Genomic DNA, 19,119 nt, shown 5'->3' with positions numbered 1-19,119 from the left:
GAGCTTTGAAAGCTCTCCATATAACAATACAGTACAGCATTACCCCTTCCCCTCCCTCCCAACGAGATTAATGTCAAAGGGTGTCAGGAAAGTGAATTATTATTCAGCAAGAGACATTGCTGCCTTATCAGAGAATCTCTGCTCCCAAGGATGTCCGTTAATTCTCACCAAGATAACAACAAATATTAAGAGACAAGAGAAACATCATTGAATAGTAACGTTTTATTGATATGTATAATATATATATTTATAATGCTATGTACATTTTGAGCCTACTGAAAAAAGACTCCAACAATTCGAAAAAACGCGCGAGAAACTCGAATTGTTGCTTCTTCGTTTCACCTTCGCAGCAGTATTTATCCCTCAAAGTAACCTTGTTTTACAACACGATGCGGCAATCGGAGGCTTTGTCAGGGCGTTCTCAGTCTGTATGTTTCAGTAGTCTGCCAAAAACACTATAAATAATTATACGAATAAGCTGAATAAAATCTCGAATCGACCAGCGATAGCTTTTTACAAGCATATATATATTCTCTTTTTTTTTTAATTTCTACTAGCCCATCAAAATCTTCATTGCATATGCGGCACTTCGACTTTGTCTGTCTCTTAGGACGTAAGATTCATGTCGACTTATATGAAGTATACATTACTTATTATCTTGACTTTGAGAGAACACGTCACAGAGTTTGCGATAGAGTACATGTTAACTAGCGAGCACTATATTGGAATTTCTCATTTCCAATTAATACAGTATCAATCGGAAATTCTTTCGGTTGCGATCTTCTTTTGGAAAACTGTCTGATCGCTGATTGAACAGCATCAGTTCACGATTCTCCATGTCGTGAACGATAAACGTTCGGGTTGTTTCTCTCTCTCACCACTAAGTTTTCTGATACTATGATAATACAGCACCAATCTTGCTTTTAAACTCCTCATGCAACCCCTTCCTTGCTAAAACACAACTGAGAAACAATACGATATATAAAAGAATTTGAATCGACAATTGCTTCCTCGTTGCAGCGCTATTTTATATTAAAGTGAAACAAAACGAACGTATCTAATAACAATGAAAAAATGGAAATGAAGATATTTGCAATGGTCCTGAAATCCCATTTTGTAATATCCCCTGCATTGTAAATGTCCTAACAGTAAGAATACTCGCTCGTTAACTTTTGTTCTATCCCTATAACCTTTTATAATGTTTACTTTGTAAAATGACTATTTCGATAACTAGAGGAAATTTTATTGTTCTGACGCAAAGCTCCAATGCGTGGTCAACAGTCACAAACTTTACAAGTGACACATTTCAATATTATTATTATTTGTTTTTGATTTGCACGCGATTTAAGCAATTTTCTTGGAAATATCTTTCAAACAACCAGATACTTTAAACGAAACTTCTATTTACGTTGTCTTAAATACATCTTACTGCTAAAAAGCAACTGTTCGCAATTATTTTCACGATGTCAATAACAGGGGATTAATCTACCAATCAACAACACCCCAGAAAACGAGAAATCTAAAGCTTAAAGCACTTGGCTCAAAACTTGCTTCAGCACGTGACCTAACAGGCTTGTCAAACGCGTAACCTCCACGGCATCCATCTTTAATTGAATACCAATGGCATTCATTTCCCGTCATCTTTGACATATAAGAAGAACAAGTGGTAGTATATTTATATTTCCCTTTCAACGCTCTCCGGCGTGTATTTCGCTTGTGATGCATTTTAAGGGCCAATGTCTTTTGTAATGAATCGAGTTTTCTAATTCCTGTATTGTATTTATATCGTTCACCTTATGCTTTGTGTAATGCAAAGTTCTTGAATCGGACCTCGATGTAACACGAGGTCGGTTGTACAGTATGTATATAAAGTCGGACTACACAACAAATAACTTAAGAATATAAAGTGATCGGTGTGTTGGGTATATAGTCAAAGCACATCGTATAATCATATTTCTAAATAAACTGCTTAATTACTACTATTACTTGCCATAGCAGAAGAGTGTTCTGATTGCGTCAAAGCAATTCCTTAAATTACTGGTTATCACCTTATTCTATATAGAGCATCTTCATACGAGAATTATTTGTCTGTGTTCATGTCGTTCTGTGCTCCATTCCTGGCGTCCTGTCCGCTGATCCATGCAGGTCCAATGTCGGTGTTAGATCCGAGCTTACGTTGCCGCTGGCCAGCCCGATCATGCTGGATGAGGAGACGGTAGCGGGGTAGCCGAAACTTTGTTGATTTGCTGTGCATGGTGGGTAGGTCTGGCCCACTTGGCACGATGGGTAGGCAGCTTGTGGTACGCTGTACGACGGGTACATGTGACCGTGGGCGTGTGGCGTGAGGAAACTGGATGGCATACCGCTCATTGAGTAAGAAGGTCTGGTGTATGGGCTGTATCGCATGTCCATGTGCATTGCACGTGCGCTGGGCAACTTCAAATGTGAGGGAGCTGAGCACGAGATGTTGTCGTTAGTTGATGCCAAAATTAAAGGTTTGCTGTCTTCGGGTATGTGTAGGCTGGAAGGGCGGGTAAAATCGGTGAACTGCTGCTGCTGTTGTAGCACCTCTGGGGCAGGGAGTGCTTTTGGTACTGGGGAGGGAGAGTGGGTCAGTGTGTTTGTACAGGGACTGCCCTTGTCGACATGAATCACAGGTTTGATGTCCTCAGGAGATGACGGAATGGCTGACACGGAGTTTTCATCCAGCGATGAACCTGGAATAAACCAAAATGTATAAATGACTACTGGTCTACAAAGCTCTCAATGGAACAGCGCCTTACTACATCAGTGAATTACTTAAGTACAACACCTCTCAACGGAAATTAAGATCGTCCTCTCAACACCTTCTGGCGACCCCGAAAGCTAGACTGAAAACATATGGAGAGAGAGCATTTGCTGTGGCGGCACCGAGACTATGGAACTTGATCCCACTTGAACTAAGATCCAGTAGTTCAATTGACATTTTTAAACGGCATTTAAAAACGTATCTTTTTAAACAAGCTTTTTAACTCTTTTAATTTTTAGATGATTTTTTTATTTTTTATTTTTTTTTCCCTGCCTTTTTTTAGCTTTTTAAATATTTTTTTATTTAATGTAAAGCGCCATGGACAAATAGTGGATTGGCGCTATATAAATATTTTATTATTATTATTATTATTATTATTATTATTATTACTATTATTATTATTATTATTATTAAATGAAAGGGTTAAGTGATCATTGCACCACGTGCCAAACGACAACTATCACGATTGCTGTAGCAGGAATATTGAACAGCGCGTGAAGGATATAGTGGAAAATACAGTGGGCTCCCGATGTCAACTGACTGATGTGTTCAAAGTACAGAACGTAGCCGGGAGAACGAGCAGATGAATTCACTTGATAGATTTCAGGGACATGGTCGGTCACTTTTGTACATTACTATATGGCTTGAGCCTGTAGCTCGATATAACGCGCGCTCTGATTGACCCATTCTGGGGAATTATTCTCCCGTAATGTTTATGGAGATGCAAAACCAAATCAAAAAGCCATATAATAAACAACTTATTAACTCTAACGTTCGGTCTTTACGGGAAAATCTCAAACCACAGGCTTGCTGTGTTGGTCTCGGTTAAAGATTTTCTCGTAATGACCGAACTTCGAGGTTAATAATTAGTTAGTTCATGTGTTATTTTCACGCGAAACTAGTCTGTCTCACTCAGACGCACATGACACATTAAATCGTAGGTGTTGCACGCTTAATTCAAGAATTCAATGCTAATCTACCTTCCTGGGTATTAGGGGATTTTAATCGCACTTTTGCGGAAGGCGAGAGCAAAACGAAAGCTTGTGAAAAAAAAAAGACTAATGTCTGAAAAATAATTCCGTCAAAGAACAAAGAGAGCGCCAGGAATCCGAAATGGCTCTGGTGTGCTGAGTTTCTTCGTTCAAATGATTTGGTCTTGCAAGGATATAGTAGAAATCTTTCAAAACTGGTTTAGAAACCTAAAGCAATATTATGTGAGACCATCACATACGTCTAGTGAAAAAGATAGTCTTTGTCGAAACACAAACTCCATTGTTTGCACATAACAGGGTGGTTACATGTAGGTCTTTTATTCCATTGTCTTGATTTCTATGGAGCTGTCCACTGTTTAAACACGTGGAGCTTAAACGATGGAAAATCGTGTTTACTTTGTTGAACAACGCGACCCTAAGCCGTGATCGATCTTTTGGAAGGAAACAATTACATTTGCCAGGAACCGAAACCTGGAAAACAGTTTTCCCTACTTTTCATTGAAATGAGCCGTATATATTGATAAAAATACAAAATTAGTTCCCGGCCTAAAGGCGGTGGATAATAACAAACTACAATGGCTTTTACAATTTTATTGAAAACCCAAGATGCATTTAACAACATGAAACCCATCAACTTAACCAATGTTATTAGTCTTAAGGAGAAAACGTTTTGTTGATCTCGACTCGAGTTATCAATTATTCAGTGAAAGGATGAATTCATAAGCACAAATTGAATATCCTGTCCAAGTGACACGAGTCGACAAAAGAAAGGCGAGTTAGTCATCTAATTGAGCTGGTATGTTACAATCTCATCAACGAATTTCAAGGCGGAATTGAAATGTGGAGAAGTTCTGGACAAGGGAAGGGTGTAAAAATTGCATTTGTAGTCAATCCACTGCGAAATTTGGACTACTTTAAGTTTCATCCTACTAATTGTGTGCTGCAGTTGAAATATTAATTATTTGCAAAGCTTCTTTTTTTCCGGTATCTTTGTTCACTCATTTTGCAGTTCAGCTGTGATTTCAAGGAGGTTTTCATGGAAAACAATGCAGATATCCGCGACGGAATATGATAAACAATTTTCAAGAGTTCAAACAGCGAACTAAGACCACTGATTTAACGTTGTGCTGAAATAAGGTGTAGAACAATTGAGCCACGATTTCTGATTTGACCGAAAGCTAAAAAATAGGACTGACCTAGAAGTTAAGAAAAGAGACTTCAAATCTTCCCCACGTGTGCTAGTTTACATTTAAAGTAACTCCCCTATATTGATTCTTAATTTACTGAGCGAACAAGGATTTCTGTCACTTTCAATGGCTTTGTTTCTTTTTCAGTTGAGTCGCATAATAATGAGAAAAATTCCCCGCAAATCCTAAGGACGACCTAGCAACTATAACTTTGAAAAGAAGCTTAAAACAACGGAGAGAGAATACACTAGTTAGAGGATCTAAATAATTAACAGTTCTGCATATTTAATCAAGCCACAGTTTCTTTGAGACTAAATAACGTATTTAAATATAACAAACAGCAAGTTCATCTGAGAAAAAATCTCTACCGCTTGATTTGTTTAGTCTAGTTACGAAGAAAATTATGGCCTTTGTGAAACAGTAGGTTCTGCTTGTAGAAATCGTTAAATCGACAAAAACACTTACTCTCCCCTCCATGAAAAGCGTAAATAAACGAGAATTTCTTGAACGTAAATGAGCTCATAAGCAAACTCCATCATTCAACTCAACGAGTTTTTTCATAATGATCAGAAAATATACACTTGGGTGTGACTAACTGTCAACTTTTTAAGACGGTTTCGAAAAGAAACTTGTTCGGAAAAGACGAAACACAGGTTTTATTTACATACTACAGATCCATAAACGAAATATAATAACGAAATCATGAAAGCAACCAAACAAATAATAAAGAAATTAAGCTTATCCTCAGAATACATTGAATGATGATTCCTCTCCGCGTATTTTGTTCAACATGAATGTAAAAACTACTCAAGGTGTCCAAACTTGCGCTTTGCTGCACGGTGAAAAAGATGGTAGTTTGGCGATGAAAGAAAATCTTGAATGATTTATTGCACGGCGTTACCGAGAGACAGAAACCGAATTGGCAGCTTTGCAAACAAATAAGTCCTGAACCTATTTCCTGGCGCGTGGGTTTCCTGGAAACGCGCTGTTACATCAATGAGAAAAGTAGAATCACTGATTACAAACGCAGCTCAATTCAATGAGGAATGAATTTACTCATTAGAACCAAACGCTAATCCTAAATTACTTTTTCAAGAGGTTTGGTTGAATTTTGAGAAGTTTTCCTATTCAAACAAAAACCCGAGCTTGGTTATGATGTAAAATTTAAAAGATAAAACCCTTGAGCAAATTTACTTTGTTATGACCTCGCTACTCGAAGGTGCATTAAAATAAAAGCATTTCTGGCGATGCAGTACTTCACGATAAAATTCCAACTAAAAAAACCTTTCCCAAAAATTAAGAAATATAATTCTTAGGCACGCAGATAAATAGTTTGTTACAGAACCTAAATTCCTAGCAAGCACCTGCAAGATCTGACAGATTTAAAATTCATTTAGGGGGGCGGATCGTTTTTTTCATTACGAGCGAAACAGTCCTATTGTTACTCTTCGAAAGCTTTGAAAAACACTTTTAATGGGGGGGACTTTTTATTGAGCTAAAAGGTTGTATTAAAAATGCAGAGTAACTTAGTTTGGTATTTGATACGAGAAAGGTCCCACACCTCGGCTGCAAGTGTGGTTTTATTGAAAACACAATCACTACTTCACCCTGATTATGTAAACTCAAACACACAGAAACAGAAGAAGCCACCACTGATTTCGCACGTTTTTTCTTCATTAAGTTTTGTCGTGAAATCGTTATGTTTTATTACGAATTCGCGCATCTTTGTGTTTAGGAAAAAAGTAAAAGTTACCGTGCAGTATGTATATTAATTCTGGCTTCGAGCGTCTTGATGTATTTTACCTAAAAACCTTCTGTTTCTAATAAGCTAATGAGCTCCCATTCTCAACCAGCATTTTAAAGCGCGCGTCAAATGGGTTCGTTTGGCAACAATAGGCGAACATTTTGATGACTGCTGTCTAAAAGTTTTCGTTTATTAGGGGCTAAAGCTGTCTAGATCCTGTTCAAATGGGCTGGTGAAAATTTACACTTCTGCTCAAATGCGAATTTTAATCTTATTTGCAGTTTGATTGGGGTGGGAAACGACGAGCAAAGAAATTTCAACTTCAGCTCAGTTTTGAGTTGTTCTTGGCAAAGTAGCATGAAATTATCACCCACTATTCTGGGCTTAACTTAATAACATCAGAAGGACAAACATGAAACCAGGATCACTGTACTTTGAAATGAACCATTCATTCACGTTTAAATCTGCCTTGTTTATCGTTAAGTCAAGAGCGCCTTGACAATTCATAATCAAACTCGATTGTTTCAAGGGCCGTCGTACATTTGCACCTACAGTGAGTTACGAAAGGTGAACAGAATTAAGAGCTCCCAATGTTTGACACGTTGCGACGTAAACAGTAGCACCAAGTCCATATACTGGCAGAAATACGGAAATGAAATATCCTCTGGGCCATCTGCCATAGAGAAAACATTGATATTGAGAAACTCTTCTATTAAACTGATTTCCGACACTCTTTGTTCCTCGAGACGATACTCGTCCTGGTTATTTTTTTTTTCGAAGCGTCTCCACTCTCTTTAGCTCAGAGCAACAAAGCTCGTGAAAAAGAGCCTTGGTAAACACTCACACCAAATTCAAAGTTACCTGAAGACAGGACTCCTCTCTACCTATGTCACCTTAATATATCGCACTTTTAGTGCAGAATTCGGTGAAATATTTACGACCATGGCGAAAATTATATCTCAAGGCTAGAGAAAGCGAATGTGTTACAGGAAGTGTTTGCGTTTATAGTGCATGTCAGCTCCGTGTGACCTTTTTCACGATTTCACGCTTGTTGAGAGCAATCGAAAAACAGTAAGGACCTTACCAAAACCTTACGCGAAGGCATGAACACAAGCAGATCTTGATATTTTAACAAAAACTTTCATAGTTCCGTTTTTTAAATCAATGCTTTTGAAAACCGTTTTACTGTGTGATCATTTTCGAAATGTATGCGATTTAAAACAAAGTTAAATTATATATTTGCTATTTTGGAAACGTGTTTCTTATTCACTGGCAATTTTGAAAACGAGTATCTGCCAGGAAATTTGGCCAAAAAAGGCTTCGAAAATGAGAGTCGAACTGGTGAAACAAAAGTGCTTGATTTTTCTTTCAAAAGGGTTTAGTGGGAGCTTCTAATTACGATAAAAAAGATTGCACAATTGAGGGAGCTAAAGAGCGCTTTGAACAAACCAAAAAGAAAAGAGATTGATCTGCAAAGAGACGGACAAAAAACCCGAAAATTTGATCAACTGCTTATAAATAAACCGTATAGCTTCATTCAAAAACGCAGACAGACTAAAGAACTAATGAATGAACAACTATTAAGGTGGAATTTTAAAACAGTAGTGTTCCGTTTGTGTTTTTTTCTTCGTGAAATCGTTGCAGCTGTGACGGTTCACTAGAGATCATTTGTTTCATATCTTAATCTCTCTTCAGTTCTTTTTTTTATCTCCAGTTTCCTAATTCCAATAAAGTTCCGAAATAGTCGAAATATGCCTCCAAGTATTCCAGTAGTAAACTCTCTATAGCACCAACGAAAACCCAGTTTAAGGTCAAATCATTGAAAACGAACTTTTAAATCGAACTTTGCAATCAAATAAATGGGTTTTAAGTGTCTAGAATTCTTTCGCATAAACGCTGATAAAAAGAGGTTCAATAGAGTTTTATTCCGCTGGAAAAGTGGAGTGTTTGAAAGCCGCAGAAGTTGCCCTGCCGCGGCCGCTGCGGTACATTTCTTTTGAGCGCGTTCGCTATTCAAAGAAGGCGGTGTCGTAAAACGAATTAAACTTACCGGTGTGAATTTCGCTTGAGGAACCTGCGGCGCCCTGTTCTTTGCTATTTTCGTCTTCATCACTGTTATTTTCATCGTCTTCGTCGTGTTGGGAATGCCCTGGGTTGCTGCGTTGCCTTCAAAATGAATACGAAGAGGTGATAAAGAAAGTGTGAAAATCGCGCACGCAGAACAAGTCATTGTGGCTTGTTCGCGGCTTTGTGTGTCAAAATAGTTGTTTTTTCATGTTTCTTTGTACCAAAAATTTGAGGCCTTCGCCTCGGGTATTAAGTAGTTGTACCCAAGGGGTCAGCGTTTAAGTGAAACAGATTTAAGTGGCACTAAGATGATAGTGAAAATGAAATTCAAACAAATTGGTGTGACACAACAGAACATGACAAAGTAGTACCTTCTTTCCAACCGCCTTCGATGGCCAGCTCCTTGTTCGCGGAAACCCTTCGCAAAAGGGTTGTTGTCGATTTTTAACTTGGTTATCTGTTGAAAAATAACATGCAAGAAATAAGATTCATTTCGCCAAACCGTTCTCTTAAATTCTCCGTTATTTAGAGTTGAGTTACAAAAGGACCAGGAATTATTTAATAATTTAAAGACCAGGTTCAGGTTTAAAGAACGATTCGCACGCAAAGCGTCGCAACCAAAGAAAAGGTTAACAATTTAATTCCTGGAGCAATTTTATTGCGAATAGTTCCAAACATAAAATGAACAGTAAACATTCACGAACAAACACAAAGTATTGAAAAACTAAGACACCTAATTGAAAAAGTTTCAATCCCGCTTTTACGCGACGGATGAACTAAACAACAAAGGTTATATTTTACCAGAATATTCGATGTCGGAGAATCTTCGAGACTGATTTGACTCCTCCACGGAACAACAAAGAAAATAATAAAGAACAACGAACGAAGATAAATTTAAGCTTTTTTAATCTGACAGTTTTGTTTAAAAGTCTTTCAAAAGATGCTACCTCCTTCACCAGTTTTGTTGTTTTAGTTTGAACATTGTTAAAACTTCTGATAGTGTAAAGCCATAACGAAGATTTCAGTGAGAAGTTTTGCCTCAATAAGACGAGCGTGAAAACTAATTGAACGATTTCTTTTAAAATAAATACGTTTTAGTTTTTGCAGAACTTTGTATGTTTTTGTTTTTTGTTCAGTCAAAATAAACCTGGTGTGGGTAGATCCTTTCGATGAATTGATATCGATTCAACAACAAAGCTAAAAAGCTCTCTTGAATGGAAACACAAATACTCAAAACTCCTCTTAAGCCAAATCAAATTTCATGGACACAAAACCACTTGAGAAACAAAATGAGGATTTGATATTCGACACAAGCGGGGAAAGTAATCATTAACAGTAAGTTCAACACAAACCTTTTCATTTTGGTAAGCCGTCACTCCAATGAAAGCCGTCTCGGGAAATGTGAAAGTCTTAAAATTGCTATAAGGATGTTTGTACGTATCGTCCGCTCTCACAACGTGAATTCGTGGTTGGTACTTGTGCATAGAGTTCAAAATTGTCTGAAAGAAAAACGGGATAAAGAACGAATGAATAAAGAGCTAAATCGGCCATCAACCACAATCAACAAACAAAAATAATTACAGACGTGACGGCAAATCGATAGATGTATGAAAAACGAATAAAGCGGCTAGATTTCAAAGGCTTAAAAGAAACTTACATAGCCATATTTATCTGCGATGTTGTTGGTGAGTTTCATTTTGTGAAATGAAATGGTTTTCTGCATCCACTGCGCCCCTGTGCTCGGTGAATCCGGGTGCATGTAGAGTGGTTTTGGCATCTCAGGGTCGGCCTTTCCTGCCACCATCCAGCGACAATTGTGGAACTTGTATCGGCAATCATCGGCTGGGACAATGTCCATCAGAAAGAAATATTTCGCCCGCGGGTCTAATCCGGTGACTCGCGCCTTGACCGGTGGAAACATTCGCCTGTTGAAAGAGAGCGAGAACATTTAGCCACGAGCTGATTGAAATTAACATGGGCGGTGAAATCGACAACGGTCCCTGACCGGCTTAATAGCGTTACACCTAAAGGAGTGAATGTGTTCTGGGGGGATTGTTTAGCTTTTTCGCGGACCAAATTGTCTGTTTAAACTGGCGTTTGCATTGCATCGAGATCTAGCTAGGCGTTTAATTCGACACAATCCATCGCTGCGGCTGGTCACAAGAGAATAGCTAAGTCGGCGTTATACCTTCCTGCCTTGGTGATAACCATTTCTGTCTTCTCCTCGTAGAAACTCTGCCAGAGGTCCTTGTTTTCCAGAGAAACATCGATACTCTCCTTTTCCGAATCGTGAACTGGCATGTGGACTTGTTGCGGGGGACCCGATATGGCGCCTGGCCCGAAGTGGGAAGGCTGTTTTGCCATTTGCGGTGGATGGTACGGTGAATACGGAAACGGGCCATTGGAGTTTAAATTGTTCGGAATCGTTGAACTGCTTCCTGGCACTCCAGGAATAAATTGAGAACAACCCTCGAGCAAAGAACTGACGCGAAAATCTCTCATCCTTGCCGGGTAAAACGGATAGTACGCCATACTATCGCTAGCTGTTACTACTCTTCTCTCACGCTCTCTTCGGTTGAACTCGCGATTGTTGATGAGTTTTATTCCAGCTGCGTCGGTACAAGGTAAGATGTCACAAGAACTAATGAACCCCTTCACCTGATTGGTCCAGCGTTTTCCAGCGACCAATCAGAAGCGGCGAGATTAATGCTTGATATGTGTAATTGACATGCAATCCATTGAGGAGGTGATATTTTTGTGTTCTTTTCTGAAAGAATTAGCACCTTTTTCATGTTCCTTGTCACATATTCTAATGTCAGCCAGTAGATTTCGTCGCCTAACCGATCGCCAGCCATGTCACAATATTTTTAATATAGAAACGCTTCTTCCTGCATCTGCAAGCGCGTTGATGTCGCCTACGCCAAATAGCTTCTAAAGAACGTGTCCAGGAAACCATTCCTGGTATGTGGCACACAGGAGGCTTTGCATGCCAGATTTATTTTGAAATCTCCACTTCATGCTGGGTGTGCGCTTAGCATTTTTTAAAGCGAGCTGAAATTATATCCTGTTTCCGGAGGATCAAAATATTTTTGATAAGATAGATTTGAAAATTCTCACCAAACCCGACGGGTTGGCGCCTTTCCCGTTTGAGAATCGTACACAGTTTGATGAGAAGCGCACTTCATTAAAAACATCTATCAACCGACATGACGACAAGCTAAAAGCGGAAACGAAATCCCATAGAATGCCCAGATACTAGGCTTAAAACACTTTAAAAACTCCATTACCTAGGACAATAAACCGAGTCAGTTTCGACAAGAACTGTGAAACCGGTAACAGATGGCTACCTGGTCTATTTCAGCAGGTTCTGTGGTATTTGGGCGGGTTTTACAGCATGGTAAAGTGGTTCCGTTTGTTCTACACGACTCGCATGGTTCGTAAAAATGCAATAATTACTGGCTTTGTTTCTGGCGTGTCTCTTTCACGCGAGTCGCATCAGTCCTAATGTGTCTTAGCACTATAGCTTCCCGGAGTGTGTTAAAGAGCTCGCAAATTCTCTAAACAGTCAAACAATTTCAAACGGATAATTGGTGGCTCTTTGTCCGGGGCGCTCTTTTTGGCCGTGCACCGTGTGGGACTTGATTAAGTCTTTCTGCTTTTGTCCATCAAAGAGTTCCATGTTTTTGAAATGTATTGACTCATCTAATTAGCACATGGCACGGGCTAGATCTCAATAAGGCCAGCTATTAGCAATAAAGAAACCATTATGAAAGTCCTAAGTTTGAAAGTCTTAATTTCTTTATCAAGTTCGGGTATTTTGCTTCCAATGAACTAGCCTACTGCAAAAGTATTTGCAAAACAGAAGTCATCCTTTGAGGAGAAAACTTTGTCGAGGCCCTTGAAATTAATATTGTGGGGATGAATCGAAACGTTTAAATTTTTATGACTTTCGAGCGAACAGCTCTGAATTAAAAACACCACAGCCACAAAAAATGCCAGAAATAACTACCAAGAAAATGGTGTTACTGGTTGTGTTCCAGCGATCTTCTGCTTTGGGCAAAACTTATTCAAGTTTCTAATGTTGCCCAGCGAATTTTCAAAAATAGTAACTTCCAATTCCTCTAAGTGAAATACAAACATGGAATGAAATTGTCACTTTACTAAAATCGCCTCGACACGTCCATTGATTTAAACGTAGAAATTCCGCGCGGATGGGATTTGCTTTGCGCCTAAAAGACTTGTTATTTCGCACGCTTGGACATCGCCCGGGGCTGTTTACCATCTCGAAGAGGGAAAATAAAATGAAACTTTACGGGGTATTGGCGACATATCAACAACGACCACGTCCATGAAAAGAATAAATATAATTCGTACGTGGAATTAATTTTAATAACAAAACAAAGCCGCGAAAATGTTTCTCGTGAATGTTTGCAGGAGCGCGGCCACATATCCGGTGCGATCGCGCCAGTTCTAAATAGCCAAGGAAATTGATAAATGTTCGAAAAGAGTCCCGCCTTCGGCAGCCTTGGTTTTTACACGTGTTTGTCAGCAAGCGGATGGAATTATTTCTGGTGTTATGCCAACGTAAAAGCGATGAACCACAAAGGCTTTCTAGCGCTTCCATAGTGAACTAGTAACTGGAACTAAAGCGATAATCCTTTCCAACTACGCGCAGGTGAAACACATCAAATATGAATGAGCCTTTTACAAGAGTTCTTGAAAAACAATCTTAATGCCCTTAAAATTCTTACGATTTCGCTTTATTGCTGTTTTGCACTTGAAGCGAAAAAATTCTTCAAGAGACAAGAGGTTTTTCTCTGTTCGGCTTGACTGATGTGAAGTTTTCTCCATTCTTGCCGTAAATTAAACTCTCTCGATCTATTCATCGTTAGAACAAACACAACTGGTACGAGGTGTCGGCTATTTTAGCACCACAACATGCTTATTCCATTCAGCCCAAATGTACTATGACACGGTCAAGTAAACACTAAAAAATATTAATCTGCAAGACCTTCAAACGATGTTTAAAATTTAAAACCTGGCAATGCTCAAAATTTCTGGCAAATTAGTGCCATATATACATCAAATTTACATTCCTAGCCCCTGGAACTACGTAGAGCAGTTAATTGCGTTCCGTCCAGGTTTACTTGATGGTAAGGTTTTTCTAGAAAAAATAAATTTTGTGAATACTCTCTGGAAATCGGCCAACACGTGTATTGTGATGTTTGTCAAGAAGATTAAACAACTTTAAGCTGCTCAATGCAGTTGAGATCCCATGCACGTGCTTCAGCGACGAGTGGGCGGCGCTGCTGCTAGAACAGATCTGAGCACCAACATTGCGAATGATGGACTGTTTTAGCTTCTAATCTCCATGCGATGTTCAAACTTTTAGAACCATGCTAACTGAACAAAAATTCCTAAACAATTCAACTGCTTTGGAGGAGAAATAAAATCGATATCATACCCCGTTTTTGAGATTTCGGTAGATACGACATTTATTTCACGTAGTACGGTATCGGTTTTCATATCAACTTGATCTGTCGCCGCTCGTTGCCAATGCAGACCACAACAAAGAACCAATCAAGTGTCAACATTTGTAAAAATCTTTATCGAACAACTATTTCTGGCCTCTGAGCAGCAGGCAGTTGTTATAAGTAAAACCTTAGTTGTAAATGAGTCATTTGGACTAATCTCGTGTGCCACTGTTCACGCTAGCTCACCGTGATCACTCAAAAACATTATTTATTTATTTATTTATTTATTTTATTTATTTATTTAACATTTCTTTATACACGGTTAAAAATCATCAGGTAATACTAATATTTAAAGTTATATAAAAAAAAAATTAATACTAATAAACTACTAATAAACAGTCCATGCTAAATACTAATTAATAAAAATTGAAGTAGTAAACCCTAATTTAAATATTAAACTAATCCTGTTTTCCATGAATGCCGTGTCTAACTTTGCTTTTAAATTGATTAAAGGATTTTAGCCAGCTCCTCGACTATAAACTATTGTCTTTCTTGTTCACCTCTCAGCTTGTCTCCCACTTTCCTTAAATTTCTGACATTTTTCAGTATTTGTTTTCTCTTCCTGACTTGTGCTGCTCCTTATGTATGGTCTAGCTCACTAACTCACTGCAGAGTGACCAGTTCCACGATGTTTTTGTGTCTTCCTCTCCTTTCTCTGACTCGCGATAGCTCTCTCGCTCCTCACTTTCTCATGCTTTTTGTGCAAAGAAATGACTTCATACAAGAAGATCAACACTTTCTTTATCTATTGTCATAAAAAAGACGTAATTCTCTTCCCGGAATTCAAATACTTTTTAACAAGCTGAAGGTAATCTTGAAGGTTAGTCCGAAGGGTTGGTGAGCTCGTGAGCTCAGTTGATCCCCGACCAGTTTTTCATTGTGTTCTTGAGAAAGGCAGTTAACTCTCACAATGCCTCTCTCCACCCATGCAGGTATATAAATCAGTTCAGGTGTAAACTGCTTCAGCGATATGGGTCACTTGGCTCGCCGCAGACGATCAAGCATATGTAGCCATAATATCGCTATTAGACATTTTTTTGATCTACTCTTCCAACCACTTATTTTAGCATTCTGTCACGTTCACCCATTCACGCACGCTTTACCCACTCACTCGCCCTATCACTAAGTTTCTTGAATTCAGTCTTTCTGATCACGTGATCAAAAGCAAATATCTCTTGCTGATCTCTATACATTTCTCATAGTCATAATTGGGAGAATTTGTTGAAATCGTGGGGTGATCATCCTTAATTACACTAGTATCAGTTATCAGTTGATCCAGACTTTTGAGGCTCAATGTGTTAACCTTTTGACGGTTCCCTTGGCACCTTGTAACAACTTTTGAAGTTGTTTTATCGGAAATATAGCGTATCGTGATAATTATCCCTAATTCAAAAGCATTACCATGGTTCAATCTTTCGGGAAGTGATTGTGTTTTAACATAAGACCGTCAATTTTAGCCAAATAGAGGCAGGGAGCTGAGAATTTTTCCAGCTATTCTTTTATGGAGTCATTTAGACTCATTTCACAACAGCTTAACGGTCGAACAGTGCGTGTGAACTGGACAAAGCGTCTGCGTCGCTACCGCTTCAACAAATCCCATCCTACCTCGCTTCCACGTGGTCTCCATTGACGGAAGTTGCGAAAAACCATTACAATGTCCTTGTAGAGCGGTGTATTTGGCGAATTCATCGTGGAAAAATGTTTTCAGCGCTCACACGAAACCAGTAGGATAAATTCATGGCTTTGAAGATTCACGGACAGACATTTCACACTTCTCTGTCGTGAAAATCGGCTTCATTTGATTGGTGCGTTCGCTCATTCGCATAACTGTCACGGTGTAATGCCTTCACTCTTATTGCCTTTGCTCTGGCCAGCGAGCCATCGAATCCAACCGGCGGGGTCTTTAGGCCTTAGGCGGCAGTATTTGAAGGCTATAGTCGCCTAGATTATTCTGTATTTTCGCGACCGTCTCAAAAGTGAAAGAAAACGAGCGGACGTGAAGTGAATAGCATTTCTTCAGTTATTTCTCGTAAACAGATCATTTTCGAGTTCATACCCTGATTTGCAAACACTTCCAAACTGGCTTTGAAGTTAAACTAGCTTTTCTTTCCAGTTGCTTGGTAGAGCGAGAAACCGTTCACAAATATAAGATTAAGTCTATTGCACAAGGGTCTATCGTACTTAATACTTCTATTTTGCGGAATACATTTTCTACGTTTCTTAGCTAGCGGTGCGCGTGTTGTCCCCTGTTGGTGCCAAAACCAAAAAAGAGGAGAAGAAAGAAAACTCTGACTGCCTAATTTGTAAACTATCCTCTATCTAAAATGCCTTCGAATCCGTCTACTTTGTGACGAACAAGAATTGTCTGCAGACCGGCCAAGCTCTTAAAAGTGGTGTGAGGTGTATAGCAAAACACTGCTGACTAAATTCAAATTTTTCAACAGGAGCTGATGCAATCTGCGTATACAATCAATGACTTAATCCCACCAGCTATCTCAATAAGGAAAGATGGCAGGTATAGACCAGATTTCTTCATCAGGCATCAAATCAGAGAGTTGAAAGTTTGTACAAATGCTATCAAAGGACTGGTTCATTGTTTGTCAGTTGCGAGTAAATTCACTCCTAAAGTGAAAAGCCTCCATTAAAATTCTGGCATTAATGATGACATTCGTACAAGCTGCCAGGTACCAGTTTTTTTCCACGACGCGTTAACATGTTTACACTACGCGAGGATTAACAATACAACTTTTTAAAATCAATAAGAGATTGAAATTTGCAGGGACACCATTTTAAAACAAGGCATGGTACCGTGTTTCTTAGCGCGAGCTGACATAGACTTTGAATTTACTGATTTTGTTAGCTTATGAGTTGAGCACCATCTTAAACACCTTTTGTTTTACTTTTCATTAAAATTTCAGGATTTCAAACAATAAGTTGTAATGACCATCCATTCCAGGTGCAATAAGTGGTCGATGGAGCTTCGAGAACAAATTGCCACCAGTCAAACTTTTCACAACGTCCCGCATTGAACTTACTGGGAGAAAAACTGACAAAGCTTTTGAAAAGTTAATTTCTTTGGCTGTTATGTAAGAATGTCAGAAGTACGCCATTTTGCTGCTTTATTTTTTATTCAATTTTTGGTTGTCTTAAAAAAAGAAAGCCAAAGAGAAAATATATGGAACTTTCTTCAAACATCTCATTGAATAGTAGAACACACAATGATTGAATACCCTGACTGTTTGTTCCCAGGCTTTTAACACTCTGTGGTTAAGGCTTTTAAGTTCATTTCAGTTCTTCAGTTTTGAAACAGGTTTTTTAATATTTACACGATTATAGCTAAATTGTGATGGTCAATTCAAAAGCGAAAATGAAGGCTGCAGTTTAAATCGAATCGTACGGGATTAACTGTTTTCCGGTCTGATGGTTTATTCTCGCGAAAAACTACAAAGCCCCTCCTCTCGGGCGATATTTTAACGTTTATTGTGGCGTTTTTTAATTTCCTCCCACGGATTATCTTCATACCTTGTAAAAAACTCCGGTATCTTTAGGAACAATAGACAAATCAACTTTAGAAAACAGCCGAGCAAACAAAAGCAGTGTCCCACACTATTAAGCGCACTTAAAATGACCCAGACGACCATTCATTGTTTGTCATTAGGAAAATAACAAAAGGTTTTTAAATACGGGCTGAAATGAAGGGTCGTTTCTTAGGCCAACAAGCGAGAATTTAGCCAGCTGGTTAATTGGATAAATTCCAGACTTTTGAACATGTTGTTGTGGCGATATTTCAAAATGGGCGGTCATTCACGTTATCTTTTTCTCGGCTTTTGAACAAAACGTTATCGCGTTATTTCTGGTCATGAAGACTCCATTGTCACGTATGCTAAACTAATATTTGTTCGGTGCGGCCGTGCCGGAGACTTCAAGGAAATCACTGGCAAAGTTAAGATATGTCAGAAATTTTTCTGATGATACATCAGTTTTTCACAGTAGAACATGAACATTGAAAAGAACCCCTTTTGGCATCAAAATGAATCCTCCAGCCCAATGGCTAATCAAACAATGAAGTTTTATTTTAGCTAAGTACACGTATGAAATTAAGCAGTTTGAACTTGGTGGTTTCATTCACAAAGCAAACCAACTGCTCTTTAATAATTGTTATTGAGAGAAGAAATTTCTACCAACGCTCTCTACCAAATTTGCGTTTCATTTTTTTCAGCTAACAGTTTTCTTGTCGACTTGAGTGCTTCGACTGAAACAATTACAGTGAAACAAAGGCTTCCACCATGCGGTTCGAATAATGTTGTCCACTTCGAGGCGGAACATAGAACTTCGATTAAAGAAGAACTCAGTCTTCTATTTATCAACTTGCATTGAAATTTATAAAGTTAAATTAACCACCGTAACTTGTTAGTGAATCTGACTTTTTGAGCGTTAGCCTTAGGTAAGAGAAGATACGAGCACAAAGTTCTGTGCATAACCGGCGGGTTATCAGCCAAATTAGAGTTACAAATAATCCATGTCATTTGCCTTAATTTTGACAACTCTACAGTCCACTCTTGCATCGATCCGCCTTGCTCGAGACAGCAAAATTTGCAGAACCCAGGCTGTTACAGACATACAGTAACTGAATGAAGTCCAAGAGAAATTTTATAGACAATTTACTGAAAAAAAAAAAAAGGAATACAAGTCGTTTAGCCCCCAACCGGAGGTCGATTGGCCCCAAAATACAATTTTCAAGCTTTACCGTGCATTATCGAGAGAGAGAATTGTGAACATCTCGCACCCAATCCAGTTGGCCCTCAGC

General features: G+C 38.7%; 1 protein-coding gene across 1 annotated transcript; it reads right to left on the bottom strand.

The window, feature by feature from the left end:
- Positions 1-204: 204 nt before the first annotated feature.
- LOC110066126 (T-box transcription factor TBX2-like) lies at positions 205-11,411 on the bottom strand. Its single transcript, XM_089280389.1, has 6 exons — positions 10,967-11,411; positions 10,436-10,703; positions 10,131-10,277; positions 9,150-9,235; positions 8,762-8,877; positions 205-2,717 (listed from the first exon to the last, which is right to left on the bottom strand). Exons 1-6 carry the CDS (start codon positions 11,308-11,310, stop codon positions 2,095-2,097), a joined length of 1,584 nt encoding a protein of 527 aa, XP_089136515.1. The 5' UTR covers positions 11,311-11,411; the 3' UTR covers positions 205-2,094.
- Positions 11,412-19,119: the final 7,708 nt, after the last annotated feature.

This window comes from Orbicella faveolata, unplaced genomic scaffold (genome assembly GCF_042242905.1).
Source record: "Orbicella faveolata isolate gen_17 unplaced genomic scaffold, um_ofav_v1 contig_47, whole genome shotgun sequence".
Taxonomy (NCBI): Eukaryota; Metazoa; Cnidaria; class Anthozoa; order Scleractinia; family Merulinidae; genus Orbicella; species Orbicella faveolata.
Note: the sequence above shows the minus strand (reverse complement) of the source record. Positions and strands in the feature narration are given on the sequence as shown.

Excerpts from the sequence above, each read along its gene's own strand:
- LOC110066126 (XM_089280389.1), bottom strand. The coding sequence starts at position 11,310 with ATGGCGTACTATCCGTTTTACCCGGCAAGGATGAGAGATTTTCGCGTC. Across the intron at positions 10,278-10,435 it reads TCGCAGATAAATATGGCTAT|ACAATTTTGAACTCTATGCA; the intron begins GTAAGTTTCTTT and ends TTTTTCTTTCAG. Across the intron at positions 9,236-10,130 it reads CGGCTTACCAAAATGAAAAG|ATAACCAAGTTAAAAATCGA; the intron begins GTTTGTGTTGAA and ends ATTTTTCAACAG.